Source organism: Eleutherodactylus coqui, chromosome 10 (genome assembly GCF_035609145.1).
Source record: "Eleutherodactylus coqui strain aEleCoq1 chromosome 10, aEleCoq1.hap1, whole genome shotgun sequence".
In the NCBI taxonomy this organism is placed as follows: domain Eukaryota; kingdom Metazoa; phylum Chordata; class Amphibia; order Anura; family Eleutherodactylidae; genus Eleutherodactylus; species Eleutherodactylus coqui.
The window spans coordinates 70,436,767-70,460,085 of NC_089846.1; the positions used below are offsets into that span (position 1 = coordinate 70,436,767).

A 23,319-nucleotide genomic window follows, 5' to 3' on the forward strand; every position below is an offset into this window, starting at 1 on the left:
ACGTATCTTTGGTGCGAGCTGCACAGCAGTTTCTATTGACTCTTATGGGAGCTATAGTCTATGGAAACTCCTGTGCAGCGCAGGAAAAGATTACAAGTCATTAGTCAAAATTTCTGCCGACTAAAGGAATTCTCAGCTGTTTACAGTGAGACACTTAAAACGTTCTGTCCAGCAGCATGTCCCGCTGTAAACTCCTGTTAGTCCTTGTGGGGATGAGGAGAAGAAGCCCTGAGGGTTCCCTTAACCACCATGGGGATTGCAGGAATTTACAGCGGGACAATTTTTGGGCAGCACGGTTTAAATCTCACGCTGTAAGCAGCTGAGAATTCCTTTAGCCCCATTGCTCAGCGATTTCCCCAGTTGTAGGGGACTCCTACCTCTGTCCCCAAGGGATTTGCAAGTAGTGGTGAAAGAGAGGGGGCGGGGTTACAGCGCTTCCCTGAAAGCGTTGGAGGAGAGGGTGAGGGATCTGTTCTTTAGTCCTGCCCCTCTGTCTTTGCTATGGGGAAACCCTGTGAGCAGCCCAATAGCCCTGTCTACTCTCTAGTCCACCCATTCTCTCTCTGCTCTGGGGATCTCCAAGGGATATCCCTATAGCGCAGAGAGAGAAATCTGGGCTATGGCTTAATAACCCATAGCAGGGGGGAGAGAGCAGGGCTATGGCTTAATCCCCCATAGCAGGGTTTTGGCTTAAACTCCCATAGCAGGGAGGGAGAGAGAGGGGGGCTATGGGTTAATTTACCATATCAGGGAGAGAGGGAGGGGGGTTATGGGTTAATCTCCCATAGCAGGGAGGCAGAGAGAGAGGGAGAGGGGGCTATGGGTTAATCTCCCATAGCAGGGTGAGAGAGAGGGGGCTATGGGTTAATCTCCCATAGCAGGGTGAGAGAGAGGAGCAATTGGTTAATCTCCCATAGCAGGGTGAGAGAGAGGGGCTATGGGTTAATCTCCCATAGCAGGGTGAGAGAGAGGGGCTATGGGTTAATCTCCCATAGCAGGGTGAGAGAGAGGGGCTATGGGTTAATCTCCCATAGCAGGGTGAGAGAGAGGGGGCTATTGGTTAATCTCCCATAGCAGGGTGAGAGGGAGGGGCTATTGGTTAATCTCCCATAGCAGGGTGAGAGAGAGGGGCAATTGGTTAATCTCCCATAGCAGGGTGAGAGAGGGGGCTATTGGTTAATCTCCCATAGCAGGGTGAGAGAGAGGGGGCTATTGGTTAATCTCCCATAGCAGGGTGCGAGAGAGGGGCTATTGGTTAATCTCCCATTGCAGGGTGAGAGAGAGGGGCTATTGGTTAATCTCCCATTGCAGGGTGAGAGAGAGGAGCTATGGATTAATCTCCCATAGCAGGGAGAGAGAGCGGGGCTATGGGTTAATCTCCTATAGCAGTGAGAGAGTGATGGGGGCTATGGGTTAATTTACTAAAGCAGGGAGAGAGAGGGGCTATGGGTTAATCTCCCATAGCAAGGACAGAGGGAGGGGGGCTATGGGTTAATCTCCCATAGCGGGGAGAGGGGGAGGGGGGGCTACGGGTTAATCTCCCATAGCGGGTAGAGGGGGAGGGGGGGGCTACGGGTTAATCTCCCATAGCAGGGGGAGGGGGGCTATGGGTAATGCTTCCCGCTGCGGATTGGCCGCTTCTCTTGACCACTTTTTGTAATACAGCAATGTTTAAAGTGACTGTTGCCGTGCTGTGATAACTCGCAGTGCCAGTTACCCGTTACAATGGGGTTTGTCAGAGATGAATGGCGTACGGTAAGATTATCACAGACAAGTTATGGCTGCTTCTTCCTGTACTGCTCCGATGGCACGTGAAGGGGCCCGACACAGAATTGGCTCCATTATCTGTAGTAGAAACAAGATATAAATGTGTCTGTAAGCTTCTGGAACTAATTGGAGGCACTGTGATGCAAGAGCGCTCTCCTTACCTTGTCCAATTTGTTTTTGTACTATTGGCAAAGCCACCTCCTCGACTCCAGGGAGCCCGGCTGCTGACTGGTACAAGGATTTTGTGACAGACACGGATGCAGAAGTTATGGAACATTCTGGAAAAATAATGCTTTTGTTTGATATTCTTCGCATGGCAGAGGAACTTGGTGATAAAGTGTAAGTTACATTTTTTTTCTCTTTTTTTACTGGAATTGTTAAAATGTATTTTGGGTTTTGGCTCCAGGAAACCTTTATCTCTAAAACAGGGCAACGTGTAAATATAACATCAGATTTTTAATGACTTCCTTCTGTGTAGGATTAATAATAATCCTTAAATATGCATTAAAGAATGAATATATGAGAAGACACGTAATAAATCCTTTTTCAGCTTTAGAAAACTGCAGATGTTTCCTAGGTGCTTTTTGATGTGTTAAAAGGGGGAGAAGCCTTTGTTATCCTCGCTTTAAGTGGCCGTACACTATAGAGAGTTTGGGTTGCTGAAAATGTCAATTTATACCATTTTCTTCAAACCATTCTCACCGCTTCAAGACGCATGAGAGTGTGACCGCAACCTGCCGAAGCAATGCCCATCTGGAAATTGCTCTGCCTTGTTGGTTTCTTTTGGTTGTCGTCGGGTATGATAGTTGGAAAATCATTCTTGTCAGGTGACCCATGTGCATCCCATTAATTGCAGACTTTTGCTTGTGCTATTCCTTCAGTTTAGTTTTTAGTCAGTCTCTTATATCCTTGGATCTGATTGAAGACTTCTTGGAATTGGCAAGTGTAGATCGATCATCAGAAGAGGCAGAATCCAAACCAGTTATTTACAAAGGTACGTAGAGCTGTTGACAGTGTTCTTTATGCTCCACCAAATGTGCTTGCTGTTCTTTATGTATTGTCGGATACTTCACAGCTTTCCTTTTGTACATCCTCTTGAAGTTGCCACCATGCGTGAACCTGGACCTTCCAGAGAAATACCTGCAAAGTTCAGTTGTGTGTGTGTATAGATATAGATTTATTTATATTATTCACATACCGGTCTTTTCTCAGCCTAAGGCCGCCTACAGACGAGCGGGTCGGATCCGGCGGCGAGAATTCTCGCCGCGGGACCCGACCCGAGCGCCTGCAGAGACGAGCGTGTACTCACCTGCGCCCGGCGGCCCCGGCTCCTTCATGTGCCGGCAGCCGGCACATGCGCAGACCGGAGCCGACGGCCGGGTGAGTGACGTATCTGTGCGAGCCCCGCACAAAAATAGGACATGCCGCGGTTTGTTTGCCACACGACATTTCGCGCGGCCAGACCGCGGACGTCTGCATAGGATTGCGTATTGTAATGCACTCCTATGCAGGCTTTCAGTGGCGGAAATCCCGCGGCGGGAATTTCCGCCCGTGTGCAGGCGGCCTAACATACTATGACCATGTAGTTTAATTTATTACCCACCCCCTCCTCCCACAAAGTTGATCCAGGGTAAGGTAAAAAAAAATCAATGAGGTGGAAGCCAGTTTTTCTTTTTTAGGAAGGAATTTTTTCCCCCGACTCCAATCTGGCAATCGGAATAATCCCCGGATCTCCTGAGTAATCAGTGATATAACATGTAATATTGTAACACTCAAGAAAGGAGTCTGACTTTTATCATTAGTCCCCATACAGTTTGGAAGTTTTTGGGTTTTGTTTTTTTTTAAATATTAAGTGTATCGCTATTAACTACTCTGCCAGTCCTAATAGTTGTATCCCCTCCCACTGCTCTGCCCCCCATTTTCATTACTTAGTGTAGACAATGACCTGGGACTAGCTTCTCCTCTATCTCTCTGGTTGACCTAATCAATGGACAGGTGAGTATATGCATAGATCTTCTGGATGGAACCCCAATTTAACATTTTGACTGTATTTCCCCAGCAATACGCTCTAATGGGGGAGCTATGGCGACCATGTTCTCTGCCTATTGCAGCAAAAGCAGGAAAAAAGAAACTTTTCTCAAATTCCCCTCCCTTTTGCTGAGCACTATTGCCTCGCAAAAACTGAGCTGTTATGCTTTTGCCTGATGGCAGCTGCATCTGTGGTTCTATTCCGCAGGCACTCCACGTATTCCCCATGTATGGACAAATGGCCGCAGGAGGGGTCTTGTGCTATGCGGAGGATCTGACTGCGGACCGTGTAGGACAGTGTTCCCCAACCCCAGTCCTCAGGGACCGCCAACAGGTCATGTTTTCAGGATTTCCTCAGTATTGCACAGGTGATGTAATTATTGTTGGTGCCTCAGACATTGCCACAGCTGTTCTTACTATAGGATATCCTGAAAACATGACCTGTTGGTGGTCCCTGAGGACTGGAGTTGGGGACCCCTGGTGTAGGAGATACTCTGTATTCTTGATGGGTTGGAGAACTTGATGAATTGAAGTCTATACAGTTCTCAGAGTTTCAAAACGTTCTGCTAATTTGTATCCCTTGAATGGAAAGTGTGGATAGATGGTTACCATGGGAAATTGCCATTAGTTTGTGGTCCCCTTCCCTCTTTACTGTTCTCTTCTGTACTTTCTGCTCTCTATTCCTGTCTTCTTGGCTACAGTCTTATGTTAATGCCATAGCTGCCTAGATGTCTCTGCCTGTTTGAAGTAAAGACTTCTGTTGTGTCTGGGTTGGGTTATAGACATTTGGAAAAGTTAACACCGATAATAACTCTTCTATTTGGCCTATGCCGCTGCTTATGGTAGAGATGGCACTAAGCTGATTTCTGGTCCTGCAATACATTGAGGTTCTTTATTTGTTCTTTTATTGATTAAATACATTGTTAAATACGAATTATTCATAAATTTAATGATATTGAGATTTTTTAGATTCAAGCAGCTTTATGTGCCAATTGAACTTTGACACATTTTTCCTCTATGGAGAGAAATACACTTGCTGCTGAGATGTAGCGTCATTTATTTAACTAATTAATCTTCATCTATACAGACTCGTACATTTGTTGATTCTTATTTAGCTACCAGTCATGCAAAGTTTTGTTATTCCCCACAGATGCAAACTAATTAGGAACGGTACAGTTTAACATGTCTGATCTGTGCAGGGGTTAATACTCTGCAACATGTTATGCTGACGCCGTTCCTCAATTAGGCCAAGACTTCAGAAAGCTGCACAGCCAGATAAAATGGACTGTGCATTATCGTGGAGCTTCCTGGGGAAGGACAGCGCGTTATCCTGGTGTTTTGATTTTCTGTGCTAGTTTTTAATTCAGATGAATGGGAAAGTTTGGGAGATTTCTGCAACAAATCTCCTGTGTGTGAATAGACTCTTTTTAGGTTTTGTTCACATTTTCAGGGAGGATCCAAATTCTGCTGCGTTGCTTCATCCTGGAAAATACCCGAGAGGGCAGGACAGGATATTCTTAATGGGATCCATCTGCTGCCGTGTGATTTCGTCATAGGACGGATCCAGCATTCATTGTTCTGTTCCCACAATAGGGAAGGAAAATTTAAAGCCAAGTACTCGTGTGTACCACGTATTAGGGAGTACTGCTATGAGAAATCTCTAACAAGTATTCTTAGACTAGTGTACTGGAGGAAAACTGTTACGGTTCATTCCACATCCATTGATAGTGGACAAGGAACCTCTTGTGATTATTCGAAAGGGCAGCGATTGGACTTCCACTGAATTGAACATTTTGGAATGTTTCTCTCAATTTAAACTGCCCCTAAAGTGGCAATAACATCCTAACTCAAGGTCCTTTTACACGCAAAGATAATCTTTCAAACGGCGCATGCCGTAGCCGCCCTCGCGGCTGCCGGCGCATGCCATAGCCGCCCTCGCGGCTGCCGGCGCATGCCGTAGCCGCCCTCGCATGCCGCGGGGAGAACATTGTGCCGTCTATTGAAAGATGAGCGAAATACATTCAAATGGAACGTATTTGGTCAGTCTTTCAGCTGCTGAACAATGCATTCTAAGTGAACCAAAATCCATTGTTAAAGTGAAAAGTGCATGATGCCCATATTTTACATGTAACGATTACCACTTATTTTTGTCCGTTTGGATGAATTGTGAGCGAATAATTACGTGTAAAAGAGCTTTTAAGACCTCCAGTGGGGACAGTGATGTGATAACCATCTCTATTCAGCACTGTGAATAGAAATGAGTTAGGCCTCATGCCCACGGCCTTGTTGGACTCCGCTGCGATATTCAGCTGGTGGAGTCCAACACAACGCCCCACAAAGACCCCATACTCTCCTCTCTGGATCCACCACACAAGTCCCGTCTGGCGAGCCGGCGCGCATGCGCAGTACAGCGTGTGACACACTGGCAGTGGGCGATGACTCTTAGCACAGCGGAAGTATCGTGTGACAGACGGCTTCCATTGACTACAACGGAAGTCGGCTGCACATTTTCCCATGGCAATAAGAGCATTCCGCGCTTTCTTTCATGCTGCAGAATTCCGCAGCGTGAACATTGAGCTCTTAGCTTAAATAGATTCTTATAGCTGCGGGATAATGCTGCTGATTTCCTCTGCGTGAAACACGGCAGAAATCCGTCCATGGGCATTAGCCCTAAGATAACAACCTAGTCATAGTAAGCCACTCGGGATCTGCTGCTTTAGGAGCTGCTAAGGAAAAGTACTATATTGTTGGTGTCCCTATAAAAGACTATATTTTTAACCTCCCATAGATTTAGATATTATGTTCCTTCAAGGGATATATACATTCCTTTCATTTTGCTTGTTTTTAATAAACAATAGCCATCATTTATGGTCACATCATGCAGTGATAAATTGATTATATTTGTAGTAAAGACATAAAACAGACACAGTTTTCTACTACTGAGTTATTCAGTTTTCGCATGCTTTATGTTCATGTGTTTTTTGGTGTGTCTAACCAATTATTAGTCTAATTAAGCACAAGCAAACTTTTAAATTCCTATTTTATTTCTGTTTTCTCTGTAACATCAGCTGATCTTCCCTGTGCTATTGGGGAAATAAATGAATGTAGGCTATCTATAAGCAGAGAGATGGTGAGAGTACACTTAGCTAACTTAAATGAATTCACGTCTCCAGATCAAGATGAATTACATTCTTAAATACGAAAGGTAGGGGGGCATGGCCAAGCAGCCGAGCTGACCGGCCGGATGTAAAGAGAGCTCCCGTGCCCACCGGCAAATATACAATCCTGCACTTATCCTGAGGGCCCCCAGACCCAATATAACACTGCCGAGGGGAGAGGGCTGAACTGCCAACAGCGTTCCCAGACAGCTACAGCGGAGGTAACGCGAGCGGGGAGAAGCGCAATCGCCGCACTGCAGAGGACGCCGACTACCCGACGAGACCCCGGACCCGGCGCAGCATCTGACAAAGCAGGGTGAGAGGGGACCGGACCTCCGACAGCATCCCCGCAGCACCCGTACCGGGGGCGCCGCCGACAGCAGACCTGCGAAATCGTGGCTACCGCGCTCATCTTACGAGCAACGCCGGCCGGCAGACAAGTCCCCGGCCCCAGCACAACACCGCCGATCCGGAGGGAGAGAGGACTGAGCCACCAGAGGCACCCACGTAATACTCACAGCGGGAACGGTGCCGACGGCAGACCTGTGGCACCACGACTGCCGCCACCATTTTGCAGACGCCGCAGACCTGCCACGTGGAGAGGAGACAACCACGGAGGACATAAGAAGAGCTCCCCCAAGTGAGAGGCAGCCAGGAGCGACAGTAAACAGATAAGTGTGCGGGGGAGAGAAAGGTCGGGTTAAACTCCACACAGCTCGGTGACAGAGAGCAGAGGATCCCTTCCCGCCATAGACAGCACAGGGTCTCCGGGGAAGCTGCAAGCCATCCTTGGTGGAGGGGGAGGGGAAGGAAAAACCCCAGAGCTGCGGGCCGATTGATGCGAAGGTTACATACCTAAGCAAATAGCACTGAGACCGTTAGGGAGTAAAATAGCTGGAAAATACCCCACAAAGTACGCAGCCCAAAGAAAGTATATAACAAAGCAGAGACACTTAAAAGCTCCCTGCAAGGAGCCCAACATACCACGAACCCCTTGCAAAAGTGAAAACACCAAACGACCACATCATGGGCCCCACCAGACAGAATGCATCCGTAGACAAACTTAAGGCATTCGCCAGAGGAGAAAACCGAAAAGATCCCAGCCCTGAACCCACTACACCCGCCACAGCGGGAACGTCAGCGACAAAAGTGCAGCAGCCCGGGCCCACCTGAGGGCTCTGTCCAAACACTGCAACAACTATCTGAACAGCTCATATCTGCAATACAAACATCTACGACTACCCTCACCGGCAAAATCGACGAAGTAAAAATGGACGTAAGCCTACTAAGGCAAGATCTCCAAAACCTAAGAGAACGTGTTACAAATACAGAAAACAGAATCTCCACACTAGACGACACTGTCTCTCCCATGTCGGCCACGATACGCGACCTCACACAGAAAGCAGAATATTGGAGACAAAAAGCGGATGACCTCGAAAACCGTTCACGACGGAATAATCTGCGCATAGTGGGTCTACCAGAACGAGCTGAAGGGCAAAGGCCTGAGGAATTCATGGAAAGATGGCTCCGTGAACTCCTACCCAATGCTGGACTATCACAAGTCTTTGTAATTGAGCGAGCCCACCGAGTACCCATGAAACCGCCAATACCAGGAGCTCCACCTAGACCGTTACTAGCAAAACTGCTTAACTCCCGCGATAGAGACATAATTCTACAAGCTGCCAGAAAAGGAGGACCCCTGAGATATAACAACGCCACAGTATCCATCTTCCCGGATTTCTCAGCAGACCTGCAAAAGCAACGAGCATCATTCTTTGGAACAAAAAGCAACTCCGAGACCTGCAGCTCCAGTACTCCACCCGGCATGACTGCGAGTGATAGATGGAGATCGCACCCGTTTCTTCTCTTCACCATCTGAGGCAGAAAACTGGCTGGCTATCAGACGTCGACCAGAAGGGCCGTAATGTATACATAACCATTTTCCTCATTTTCTCTAGGTGGCGGAATTCCCATGTAAACATGTGAACATAATCCTAAAGCTACCTAATAGCACATCAGAGACTATGTTCCAGACATACCCCAAACACGCTTGATCCTGAGATACAGGACTGAGACTTTTGCTGGCTGTTGCGGATATCCGGCTTACTCTCTCCCGGAGACGACGGCAGACCCTCCTCTCCTTTGGCACCATTAGACTCTTCCCCTCCCCCTCCACCACCCTGTAACGTAAATCAGCATTCACACAAGGAGATGTAACTAGGAGGTACCTAAGGAAGGGAGGCTCTCCCTCCCCCCTCCCTCCACCCATCCCCCCAGGAGGCCCACCCAGTCAATGCCCACCAGGCTAATGCCGGTCCCTATAATGGTTCTATCAATAAAATAGTACCTCAAGTATAACCCAGATCAAAGCTATACTACGCAGGTTCCCCCTAATATCAGTTCGCCACGAATAATATCTCAACAGAGAGAGTAGTTAAAGTTTGTTTAACTGTCTGTTGTTTAAGTGTTACGCTGGTAGTAAACTGCCGCAATGTTAACGAGTTATATACATCAAGCGCTCCATGATGATTCTAAAAATGTATTGAAGTACTGTTGCATGATATGTGGTAAAAATACAATCGAGTGTCAGGGAGGGACTCCTGACAGTAAAAATGCTATAAGGAAATCTATCCAGACCTGATTAACTTCTCCCAACCCATGGTGGAGATAGTTTTTGTGTCCTGGAATGTCTGGGGCATGGGGTCAGCCAGAAAACGAGCAGCAATAAATTCCCTAATACGCTCCTGGCGACCGCAAATACTATGCCTGCAGGAGACCCACCTTACACCTGAAACTACAAAAGTTCTGTTGAAACCATGGGTTCAGTGGTCCGCTCATTCATGTCACACATCCTACTCCAGAGGGGTGGCTCTATTAATAGGAAGGACGCTTAGATGGGAAGTGTAGCAGCTTAAAAGAGACCCAGAAGGCAGATATGTTTTTGTAAGGTCCAGAATCAACAACGACACATACGTCCTCCTGTGCTGTTACAACCCACCGTCAGCGACAACAGCCATCTTGGCAGACGGCTTCCAATTCGCATCATTCTCGCCAGACGCAATGATCATCTGCATGCGAGATATGAACATGGTGATGGATCCCCATATGGATAGGTTCGGGGGTGGTGCTCGGAGGGAGGGAGACACGAGTATGACCCGCCTAGCCTCCATTGTTTCAGTGACGGGATGGCTGGACTTATGGCGCACATTCCACCCACAACAAAAGGAATATACCTGCCACGCAGCCCACAACCATGCACTTAGCCGAATAGACTACATGTTCGGATCTCCCTCACTATTCCCTAAAATCAACTCCATAGAGCTCCTCCCTCGAGGGATATCAGACCACTCGCCAATCCGTATGGCCCTTAAAAACCCGGGCCCGGCTACAATTAAGAGACTAAAGGTGCACCCATTCTGGCTCTCGCAATTTGGTCCCAATGATCGCATACCGGATCAGATCCAAATATACTACGAGGCGCACAAGACACACACGGATATAATGCTGGTATGGGAAGCATTTAAGCCCTACCTTAGAGGCTGTTTTAGATCCTCAATCTCCTTCATTAAAAAAGCCACTGCACGAGAGGGAGAGCTTTTAGCAGAGCAATGTCAACTGCTAGAAAGAGAATTTGTCGCCGACCCTACAGACACAAAAAGAGAGAGATGGCTCCAGATTGGTAGAGATTACCTACTATATCTAAAAGAGAAAGCCCAGAGGAACCTCTTCTTTACCTGACAATCCTTTTTTGAATTAGGAAACCAGTCTAGCAAACTACTAGCCTGCATGGCGAGACAGGAGACTGCCCCCCCCCCCCCCTTCAGTACTGAGAATTAAATCCGCTGAAGGAACAATGCTTACAGACCCAAAAAAGATCCTAGATAGATTCCAACAATTCTACGACGATCTATACCGATCGCGGGTTGACTACTCACCGGCGGAACTGGAATCTTATCTAGCCGACATATTTCCAGAACTGCAAGACGATTATAAGTCCTTATTAGACTCCCATTACAAAGGAAGAGATCGAGGAGGCAATAAATGATATGGCAAAAAGTAAAACTCCAGGCCCAGATGGTCTGCCGGTGTCGGTCGACCAACAATACAAAAAAGAAATAATACCACACTTGCTTTCCCTATATAAATATATATTTGATAAGTCATCTCCTGGATTCAATGCTAGAAGCCGACATAGTCCTTATCTTAAAACCAGACAAAAATCCAGAGGACTGTGGTTCATACAGACCTATTTCCTTATTAAATACAGACTATAAAATCCTTACTAAAATATTGGCCTCCCGTTTAAACCAAATTATAAAGGAAATTATACATCCTGACCAATCCGGCTTTATCCCGGGAAAGTCTACATCGGACAATATCAGAAAGACGCAGGTAATTACGCAGGTGGGATGGAGGTGGAGGTCAAACTGGGCCTTGGCCTCGTTGGATGCAGCTAAGGCATTCGACTCAGTTGAGTGGCGATATTTGATAAAAGTCTTGCGGAGATTTGGGTTTGGAGACTCATTCATTAAGTGGATCTCTATTCTATATAAATCCCCAACAGCTAGAGTAGTGGTAAATGGCCTGGCCACAACCTCCTCACTTCATTGGGGGACCCGACAGGGATGCCCACTTTCGCCTCTCCTGTTTGCAATTGCAATAGAACCCTTTGTCCTGAGGATCCAACAACACACCTCATATAAAGGCATCCAGATAGGACCCAGAGAAGACAGAATAGGACTATGAGCAGATGACATAATACTATACATGTTAGACCCAAGAGACACCTTACCGTTAGCCATCTCCGTAATAGATAAATTCGGAAACTTCTCAGGCCTACGTATCAACTGGCAGAAATCCGCTTTTATGCCTCTAAAATTGGAGGGATGGCCGATGGGGGATGTATTTTGTAAATTACAAGTCACCCCCAAGTTTAAATATCTTGGAATACACATCACCAGGGACCATACTCAGAGCTTTGAGCTAAACATCACTCCCCTATTGACAACTCTGCAGCAAAAATTAAAAAGCTGGAGCCCTCTGCCATTATCTGTAGCGGGCAGAATAAACCTCATAAAAATGATAAAACTCCCCAAGTATTTATACGGCCTAGAACAGTGATGGGCAACCTTTTGAGCTCGGTGTGTCAAAATTCGCCAAATAACAGAGCATAACTCGGGTGGTGTGTCACTTCGAGAAAAAATCCTAAATAACAAATGAATATTTGTAATGTATAACTGTATTTAATAAACCCAAAACACCCATAGCACAGGCCCTCGCCTTTCGCTGCCTCCCCCTCACTTATGTCAGTAATGATGAGCCCCCAGCGGCGACAGCGCACCCCACAGCGGCCCCCAGCGGCGACAGCGCACCCCACAGCGGCCCCCAGCGGCGACAGCGCACCCCCCCCCCACAGCGGCCCCCAGCAGCGACAGCGCACCCCCCCCCCCCCCCCACAGCGGCCCCCAGCAGCGACAGCGCACCCCCCCCACAGCGGCCCCCCAACAGCGACAGCGCTCCCCGACAGCGCACCCCCCCCACAGCGGCCCCCCAACAGCGACAGCGCTCCCCAACAGCGACAGCGCCTCCCACACAGCGGCCCCCCAGCGCTGACTTTCCCCCACACAGAGGCCCCCCAACAGCGACAGCGCCTCCCACACAGAGGCCCCCCAGCGCTGACTTTCCCCCACACAGAGGCCCCCCAGCGCTGACTTTCCCCCACACAGAGGCCCCCCAGCGCTGACTTTCCCCCACACAGAGGCCCCCCAGCGCTGACTTTCCCCCACACAGAGGCCCCCCAGCGCTGACTTTCCCCCACACAGCGGCCCCCCAACAGCGACAGCGCCTCCCACACAGCGGCCCCCCAGCGCTGACTTTCCCCCACACAGCGGCCCCCCAGCGCTGACTTTCCCCCACACAGCGGCCCCCCAGCGCTGACTTTCCCCCACACAGCGGCCCCCCAGCGCTGACTTTCCCCCACACAGCGGCCCCCCAGCGCTGACTTTCCCCCACACAGCGGCCCCCCAGCGCTGACTTTCCCCCACACAGCGGCCCCCCAGCGCTGACTTTCCCCCACACAGCGGCCCCCCAGCGCTGACTTTCCCCCACACAGCGGCCCCCCAGCGCTGACTTTCCCCCACACAGCGGCCCCCCAGCGCTGACTTTCCCCCACACAGCGGCCCCCCAGCGCTGACTTTCCCCCACACAGCGGCCCCCCAGCGCTGACTTTCCCCCACACAGCGGCCCCCCAGCGCTGACTTTCCCCCACACAGAGGCCCCCCAACAGCGACAGCGCCTCCCACACAGAGGCCCCCCAGCGCTGACTTTCCCCCACACAGAGGCCCCCCAGCGCTGACTTTCCCCCACACAGAGGCCCCCCAGCGCTGACTTTCCCCCACACAGAGGCCCCCCAGCGCTGACTTTCCCCCACACAGAGGCCCCCCAGCGCTGACTTTCCCCCACACAGCGGCCCCCCAACAGCGACAGCGCCTCCCACACAGCGGCCCCCCAGCGCTGACTTTCCCCCACACAGCGGCCCCCCAGCGCTGACTTTCCCCCACACAGCGGCCCCCCAGCGCTGACTTTCCCCCACACAGCGGCCCCCCAGCGCTGACTTTCCCCCACACAGCGGCCCCCCAGCGCTGACTTTCCCCCACACAGCGGCCCCCCAGCGCTGACTTTCCCCCACACAGCGGCCCCCCAGCGCTGACTTTCCCCCACACAGCAGCCCCCCAGCGCTCACAGCGGACCCCCCCCCCCCCCCCCGAGACCCATGTACTTACCTTATGGAAGCTCCGCTCCTCCTGTTCCCGGCGCCCTCCAGCGGCAATGGTCTCCGGCGCACACTGTGACGTCAGTGTGTTGCAGGATGCCTCTTCCCCCGGACGCTCCCGCGGAACCAACAGGTAAGAGACGTCGGGGGATGGGGCGAGGAGGATCGTGGCTACACACTGACATCACAGTGTGTAGCCGGGATCAGCGCTGGTTAATGAATACCAACAGGGGAGTCACGGCCCCTGCCGTTATTCATTAACTTGGTGAGCGGCCGCGTGTCAGTGCTGACACGCGTGTCATAGGTTCGCCATCACGGGCCTAGAACATGCAGAAATAACTAATCCGCAGAAATTCTTCAAAAAAACGAATTCCCTGATAACATCACTTATATGGGGGAACTCTAGAGCCAAACTCTGCGTGAACACTTTACAGCGACCTAAGGAAATGGCAGGAATGGCGCTACCAGACTTCAAACTCTATTATTTAGCGGGGCAGGTCAGGTATATCCGTCACTGGTTATCGGACGCGCCTCTCCCAAACTCCGAGCACCACCTGATGTTTCTCCTCTCTGAGAAATCGCTATGGATCCTTCTGGAAAAACCAGGACTACTGACTAAACAAATGCTACCTATTCGCAGGCTTGCCGTTAATGTATGGCAGACGTGTAAATCACTAGCTAAACGGGACGACACCCCTCTGGAGACCCCCTTGTGGGATAACAGAGCACTACCACATCTGGCGAACCTGCCGGACAAACAATTTTGGATAAACCTAGCAATTGTTACACTAGAACACTTATACATTAACCAAATATTGATCTCCTATGAGCAACTACAGCAACTATATCAAATCCCAAGAGGGGGCTTTTTTAGATACCTACAACTTCGACACGCTTTAACAGCACAATTTCCAGAACCTAGACAATCATTTTCTCAATACCCACTAATAGGCATACTACGCACCCAAGGACCCAAAGGCCTGATATAGGTGTTGTACACTCACCTACTACAATCCAAGATCCCTGATACGCCAATGACAGTAATGGAGAGATGGAGAGAACTCCTCCCCACCCTCACTAACGAGAACTGGGAGTCTGCGATGTCCACATACACCACGGTATCACCAGCCGCAAATAACAAACTAACAGAATTATATATCCTACACCAATGCTACTTAACACCGACTAGACTCTATAAAATGAATAGGACACCCACTAACCAATGCCATCGGTGCAGAGCGCCTAACGCAAATTTCAATCACTTAATATGGAATTGTCCAGACATCCATGCGTATTGGGGGGGAAGTTACAGAATTTCTAACACAAATGCTAGGGGTACCAGTGCCACACGAGCCAGCAATATGCCTACTAGGTATCTTAGACGAAGAACAATGGCAATACCATGACAGGATATTCCTTACCAAAGCCTTATTCTATGCCCGCAAAGCAATAGCCCTACCTTGGATGGATAGACTCCCTCCGACACTATTAAAATGGCAGAATATTATCAATGCCATTCTACCATATGAAAAAATAGTTTATAAACATAGGAAATGCCCTGAAAAATTCGGCAAGGTGTGGGAAAGATGGTGTGGATCAACGAACACAGTATACACGCAGGACCGATTCCAAAGCCTGCTAAGGGCAAATGCGCCCAGAAACGCTTAATAAGACTAGCGAATATACCGACCCTACACTGGCGGCACGAGAAACCGCACTGTTACAATGTACTCAATAACTGTATATGTCAATGTAACGTACTTAAGTTCTGATAATAAGATTACAAAGAGCCTATGATGTAACTAAAGTTATTTTTCATGTATTGTACGAAATACAAAATATTCAATAAAACGAGTTTAAAATACGAAAGGTAGCAACAAAGGTAATTACTTATCCACTTGCCATAATCTTTGAAAATTCCTGGAGAACAGGAAAAGTCGCAGAAGATTGGAAAAGGGCAAATTTTGTCCTCCTCTTCCCCCCCAAAAAATAAATAAATGAAGATAATGGATCCAGTCTGTGAGCCTGACTTCTATACCAGGAAAGATCTTCGAACAAATTATTTAACAGCATTTATGCAAGTACTTGGATGAGAATGGAGTAACTAACCAGAGCCAGCATGGGTTTGAAACAAACAAATCATGCCAGACTAATCTAAATTCCTTCTGGTGAGGGCAAAATCGATAGGAGTTTAAGAGGAGACTAGATGTCTTTTTAGAGCACTATGATACAGGATATAGATGTTAAATAACTAGCACTGTTGTTGATCCGGGTCTTGGAGTCAGCTAGGAACATTCAAACGTCGATCAAGGGATTATTCTGACTGCCATTATGGAGTTGGGAAGGAATCTTTACCCCCAAATGGGCTAAATTGACTTCTGCCTTTATTGAATCAACAAAGGGTGTGGGAACAGGTGGAAATGGGTGGACATTGTCTTCTTTTGGGCTAACATGTTACTAACATGACAAAATCACCAACTGGGCTGATCATGAAAATGCAGTAGATATAGTATTTCTTGGCTTTAGTAAAGCATTTGACAAAGTGCTAGAGCAAGTTCAGAGAAGAGCTATCAGGATGGTGAGCGGTCTGCAAACCATGACCTATGAGGAATGGTTAAAGCATCTGGGAACGTTCAGCTTGCAGAAAAGAAGGCTGAGAGGAGACTTAATAGCGGTCTACAAATATCTGAAGGGCTGTCACAGTGCAAAGGAATCAGCCATATTCTCATCTGCACAATGAAAGACTAGAAGCAATGGGACGAAGCTGAAAGGCAGGAGACACAGATTAGATATTGGACAGTAAGGGTGACGAATGAGTGGTACAGGTTGCCACGGGAGGTGTTCGGTTCGCCTTCAACGGAAGTCTTCAGAGTCTGGATAGACAACTGCATGGGATGATTTAGTAAATCCTGCACTGAGCAGGGGATTGGACCAGATGACCCTGGAGGTCCCTTCCAATTCGACCGTCCTATTTTGGTAGAATTAAGTTGATCTTGAAATGATTTATTTAGTAAAAAGAAAAATATTCAGTAGACTTTTTTTTTTTACCTTTTTTTTTTTTTCTTTTTAAATAAATATTTTTACTTGCACTTTATAAAGAGGTTGAAAGATTAGTTAAAATAGCTGTGTGGTGTACTTTCATTTCTTACCTGCTCTTCTCAGAGAACAGAGCGAGCAATGTATAGGTTCACCGTCTGTACAACATTTGCTCTGCTCACCAAGCAGAGTATCAGGAAAGAAGCAGCATGTTTGCTCAGCTGAGCATTTCTGCCCCTTTTGTTTTGGGCATTGGTGGGGGTCTGTGCTACCAAACTTCCGCTGATCAAAACTTGTGACGTGTTACGATCACTTTTCAAGTTTTTTTTCTATTATAAATTATATGTACCCTTTTACCTGACAGGCAGTGTTCAGCGACTACAAAAGTATTAACTGGTAACTTGTTTTATAGGTGAAGGAAAATGGTTTCGAAACATTGACTATTACCGATTAGATGGTTCGACTAGTGCTCAGACACGGAAGAAATGGGCTGAGGAGTTTAATGATACGACCAATGTGAGGTAAGACTTTCTTGAAAATTATAGGCGCTTTGTTGCATTGAACTTTTGTATTTCATATAAACCTAATGCATATTTCTTTTTCTTCTGCTCTTTTTCTTGCCAGGGGTCGTCTGTTCCTGATTTCTACAAAGGCTGGATCCCTTGGCATAAACCTCGTGGCTGCTAATCGTGTGATCATCTTTGACGCTTCATGGAATCCGTCATATGATGTTCAGAGTATCTTCAGGGTTTATCGATTTGGGCAGAACAAAGCTGTCTTTGTGTACAGGTTTTTGGCACAGGTGTGTAGTAAATTTTAGCAGTGTTACTATGTACATATGAGCATATCAATATGGAATACTTACACTATACCCACTAAAGATACTTTTAAGTTTAGTTTATGGCCTTTGAAAAGTAAAACAACAAATAACTTGAATTAAATTTCAAATTAAGAACAGGAATTGTTTGAAAATTTACATATCCTTATGCACAAGAATATACCTATTTTCTGAGCTTAGAGAGAGGAGTCAATGAAACCATTGCTTTCCACTATTGCTACTCATTAGAAAGTTCTGTAGATTTTGAAACGTTCAGAAATATATATGTACGATCTTCGGTTGACCAATTTGGCTCTCGAGTACAAGGAAAGAGCATGTAGTGTTTTACCGGAGCTGGGTTGGAGTCACGGGTGTAGTAGCTGTGCAAATCTGGAGCGATAATCAGGGATGAACCAGGAGTCAACAATGGGTGGTCTGAGTATGCTCTACAGAAGGATGAAGGCGGGTAGTGTTGTCGGGAGGGAAGCCAGGAGCCGTTATCAAGAAGATTTTAAGTCAGGAGCCAGGACAATGCTATGATCAGCAGAGGACCTTGTGCAGCAGGTTTAAGTTCCTTTGACACTGCACGATTCTCATGGAAACGCTTCTCAGATTGAGCAGTTTGCTTAATAATTGTTAGGTGTGAACGCATGTAGTAAAGCAATCGCTGATCGGATCTAATATGCAGACCCAAAAGTCATCATCTGCCATTGCATCATCAAAATACTATTACCTGTGTGTCTGTCCGTGCGTGAGTTACATGCTCCACCCCTGATCACATGACTGTGACATCACAGGTCCTTCATTTCTGTGCAGATTACGGGCGGACTGCATCCCCTACAATCCCCTGCAACCTCAGTTGCTGTGGAACAACCACCTAGCTGGACAGTAGCCGTGTGTGTACAGGACCTATGATGATGTGCTGCTTGTGATCCCTGTTGTGTGAGATGAAGAATGTATGTAGCAGAGCTGCGTGTGACACGTGCATGTAGCAGAGCTTTGTGGCGCATCGCGCCACCAGAAACACTGGTTTTAGAATTTCCTAATAATTACTATTTTTTTTTTCTAAACAAGCAGTCGTTCGTTTATGACCGACTGTTTACGTTGAATGACTACCTGCCTCTCCACCTCCATTTGTTGACAGATCCTCACTCCTGTGTGAAAGCACTAGAAGCAGTCATCGCCAGGACGGCTGGCCAGTGCTTTAACACCCAACAGTTGCCCCGTATAAAAGGACCTTTAGTCTCCGCATGTAAATAAGAAATTTCTTATTCACTAACTTGTAACAGATCTAAAATGGTGGGAGGCAGAAATAAAAACTGAATTAGATATGCATTTTTTATATATTAGATACAGATTAAATGACTTGTTTTGTGAAGACAACCATTGTCTTAATGCCCTGTTTGAGTTATTGCTCCCCTCATTCTTGCACAATTGTTTTCTATGGTAAGTCTGCTATTATAGCCCAGCCCCAAGCTCTTCTGTAAACTGCAATACCAGACACAGCTGATTGACAAAAGTAGTGTTATCACTGTGAAATTAATAAAAAAAAAATTTTCAGCAATTCTGTTTCCTGTAAAGGGGTTATCTCCTCACCATGCCTGAAATGTGCTGTATATGTTTGGCGCAGCGGGCCAATAGTTACCACTTCACACTTTTCATATATGGTCCCTGGTTGTCATTAGGACTCAGAGACTGCCCACCAAAACAAGAGCAGGATCGCGGCTGTATATGACAGCTGCAGTCACGCTGCAGCCTCCAGGATCGAATCTAGCTCTGATCGTGACGATTTTGTCCTATAGATGCCGCTGATATAAGGCCTATATCCTGTGCATCATGGCTTCAAGCAGCGTCAATGAAGCCCCAATCCACCCGGGCAAAGGCCTTCCTGGCATCAAATATGATGAGCAATAAGGTTCTTCATCGTATGATGGATAAAAGTCTTGAGAGAGTGTTATCACATGCCTCACTCGCAGGGACAGATCCCACTTGATCCGGATGTCTCAGTGCCCCAAGGAGACCACCGAAGACGAGAGGCTAACAATTTGGCAAATTTAGTATTTATCAGGAAGATGGGCCTGTAGCTCCAAAATTGCTATTATGTTCAATCATATTATTAAACACTTTCAAATAATAAACAGCATTACAATGGAATAGATCAGTCTGAGAAAAATCTGCATTCAAGATTTGAATAAAACACATTGCTGATAATTAATCGTGTAACTGGTATTTTCCATATTTCCCAGTCAGATAATCTAAACTAAATAAAATGAAATGACGGAAAAACAAAAAAAAAGGGGGGGGGGGGGGGCGCAAGGACTGAAGGGAAACATGGCAGAGCAGGAAGTACGACCTTGCTCAGATGTTACAGAATACCCACTAGGGGGCCAATCGACCAGATTCCAGCCAAGATTTAAAGGCATCAGAAGCTCTTATGGCTATCCAAGGGCTCATAACTCAATTGCCGATCCAATCCTGCTCATCCACAGACCCCTTTTCCTTGTACCTCATGAACATATCCAATTTCTCTGTTCAAATGATCCCCTAGATGGAGGGGAAGTAGAATGCCACAAACCAGGAACAGACATCCTTACCGCCAGTATAACCAGACGCAGTAAATCTGCCTTAATTTTGGCAATAGACCCGGGCAGCATTAGGAGAAAGGCCATCTCAACTGTCATGGACACCGCCGATCTAGTCATAGTATTATATAGTAATTTCACGCTACTGCATAGGTTTCTGACAGCGGGACACTCCAACCAAATATGTACCATTGATCCAGGACTGCTCTGACCTCTCCAACACATCGGGGAGATCCAGGCATCGATTTGTTGCAGCCTCGTCGGAGTCCTATACCAGCGACATAAGATTTTGGAATGTTGCTACGGTAGTCTCCCAAATTTAATGATGTTATGACATAGAAGGAATGCCCTCTGCCACTCCGGTCTGGAGCAGTTCCTCCCCAACTCCCGCTTTCACTGGCCCGAGTAACTAGGAAGTGTTTCCTCGCCGGCGATCAGCATTTTGTATATTACAGAGATCCCGTGCTGAACAGGGGAAGGTGTCATGCATAGGGACTCAAATGGCATTAACTGTTGTCTTCCATACCCACCGGGCATCAGGGACTCCACAAAACTCATCACCTGAAAGTAACTCAGCCATGCTCTCGTGGTCGGGGGGAGTCTCAAGTCCATGTAAAACTCCCCCAAGGGTTTCACCACAGCCTGTGACATCACATCTCAGACTCACTGGATCGTAGAGCTAGGGAGGGACAGGATAGTGCTGTTATTCCATTCGGCAGAGTTGGCGACCAACGGGTTGAGGGGACCCAGGAGGCATTCCAAGCCCAGCCTCGACGCAAATACCCCCCAAATCTTCAGAACACCGATCAGAAACGGTGAGAGACACTAGGGACTTCCCATCAACCGTCTCGGGAGCCAAGGGGCCCACTGAACCATCCTAGAGTCTGGTGCATGTTCTATTTCAACCCACAACTTAGATAGCCTGCCCTGCATTAAGGTGAGGACGAAGTTTGCAAGGCATGCCTTGTAGTAATGCGAGAAATCTGGGAGCCCCTATCCCCCCTCCTCCTTAGTCCGCGTTAGTAATCTGAAGCTAAGCCGAGATCTACGTCCCATCCACACAACATTTATGGATAAGAGATTAGATATTGAGGAGAAATCGCAGTTCAAGATGGACCGGGAGGGTTTGGCATAAATACAGAAACTTCGGTAGAGTGTCCATCTTTACGGCGTTGACCCAACCCGTCCATGACACACATAGCGGGCACCATTTACTCAGGTCTGCTCTGAGATTGTTCAGAAAGGGTAGGAAATTTAGCTCAAATATCTGGGCGGGATCCGCAGGGAGCTGCACCCCCAAATTCTTAATACCAATGGATCTCCACTTGAAGGGAAAAAAAGAGTCCTCTAACCTCCATCTGAGGGATAGTTACATTTAGTATCTCTTACTTCTGGAGATTCACCTTAAAGTTGCTCACCCGCCCAAATCTTTCAAATTCTTTCATCACGATCGGCAGTCCCACCCTAGGTTCGACAGGAACAGGAGGAGGTCACCTGCAAACAAAGCCATCATATGCTTGGAGGGTCCTTCATCATACTCTTCATGGACCCATTTTTCCTAATAGCATTGGCTAGTGATTCCGTAGATAGGACATGAAGCAGAGGCGAGAGCAGGCAACCCTGTCGTGTGCCATTGTGGATCGAGATGGTGTCCGACAGGGCACCATTCACCCTGATTCTAGCCCGTGGGCCATTCTACAATGCCATAATCCATTCTCTCATCCTCTGCCCTAGCTCCATCCAACAGAGGATCTCCTCTAGAAACCTCCACCTGACCCTGTCGTACACCTTGTCTGCGTCCACCACCAGCAAGCAGAGTGGCTGGTTCCCTGCTCTGGCTCAAGAAATCAGGGAGATAAACTTCATAGTATTATCCTTGGCCTTTCTACACGGGACAAATCCCACTTGTTCTCTGTGGATCAGCTTTGGTATGTGTTTACTGATCCTGTTATCGATAAGTTTGACGAACATTTTAACATCAATATTTATCAGGGAAATAGGCCTATAGTTTGCGCAGGAAGAGGAATCTTTCCCTGGTTTTGGGATCACTACGATATGTGCCTAAAGAGCCTGAGGCGGGTGGGGACTCCCTTGGTAGTCCTCGTTAAAGAATTGTACTAGAAGCGGGGGACAGTTCTTCCCTGAAGAGTTTGTAAAATCTTACTGAAAACCCATCGAGTTCTGGACTTTTGCCTGTGTTTAGATCCTTAATAATCTCTAAGATCTCTTCAAGAGCAAAATCCTCCTCCAAGGCCCCAGACTCCCCAGCACTCAAGGGGCCCGGATCAAACTCTTCCAGATAAGTCGCCTCCTCCTCCCTCGTCCACCCCTGCCTGGGACCCACCGCCATCTGTCCTTGTCAAACTCTTATGATCAGTTCTCGAGCCGCTGCTAGTTTTTAGTCCGGCTAAAACTGGATGAATGAGAAGCGCAAAATTCTCATTGGTCAATGTCTCACTTTTAAACAGAACGATTTTCATGCAGTTTTGCTCATTTGAATGATTTTCTGAAAAATGAGCTTACCATGTAAACACAGCTTAACTCGAGGGGCATCTTCATCCATAAATCGATCCAATTTGCCTGCTTCTCTCAGAAAATTGATTCGCAGGGGTGTTTTTGCATATTGCAAATTTGTATAACTATTTGTCTTATCTCGCTCAATATTCCACCCCCTTAGTTATGTGACAGATACTGGAATTTGTGGCGGACACCATATATACTCCTATCCTATTGGTAGGTGATTTCAACTGCGTTATTGAGAGAAGGTACGGACAGAGAAAATTATAGCTGACGGAAGCAGAACTCTATTGGGAAACTTCTTATAGATATATGGCGGATTAAAAATCCAGGAAATCTTACTCTTGTCACTCGAGCACGTTCCATTCCTTCTCGCCCAATGACTTAGCGCTGGTTAATACTTTACTATACCACTGTGTGGACAGTCCTATATTTACCCAGATTACTCTCTGATAACTCACCTATGCTAACTGAAATACAACATGTGACTAGAGCGAGCTTGGGGGGGTCCGCCAGGGAAACTGGATAGTCTATACCTTTTATCCAGAATGCATTCAAACATATCCGAGTTAACGGATGAATATTTTATATTGTACGACAAATTTCTTAACAGAGTGGGAAGTCATGAAAGCTCATCTTAGT

At 47.3% G+C, this 23,319-nt stretch overlaps 1 protein-coding gene across 1 annotated transcript in view; it reads left to right on the plus strand.

Annotated features, from left to right (window-relative positions):
* ATRX (ATRX chromatin remodeler) overlaps window positions 1-23,319 on the plus strand; it is a 263,566-nt gene that overhangs the window by 192,610 nt on the left and 47,637 nt on the right. The window contains exons 25-28 of the mRNA XM_066582073.1: window positions 1,956-2,106; window positions 2,649-2,761; window positions 17,174-17,282; window positions 17,386-17,563. Coding sequence (XP_066438170.1) covers window positions 1,956-2,106; window positions 2,649-2,761; window positions 17,174-17,282; window positions 17,386-17,563 — 551 coding nt within the window. The remainder of the gene's footprint in view (window positions 1-1,955; window positions 2,107-2,648; window positions 2,762-17,173; window positions 17,283-17,385; window positions 17,564-23,319) is intronic.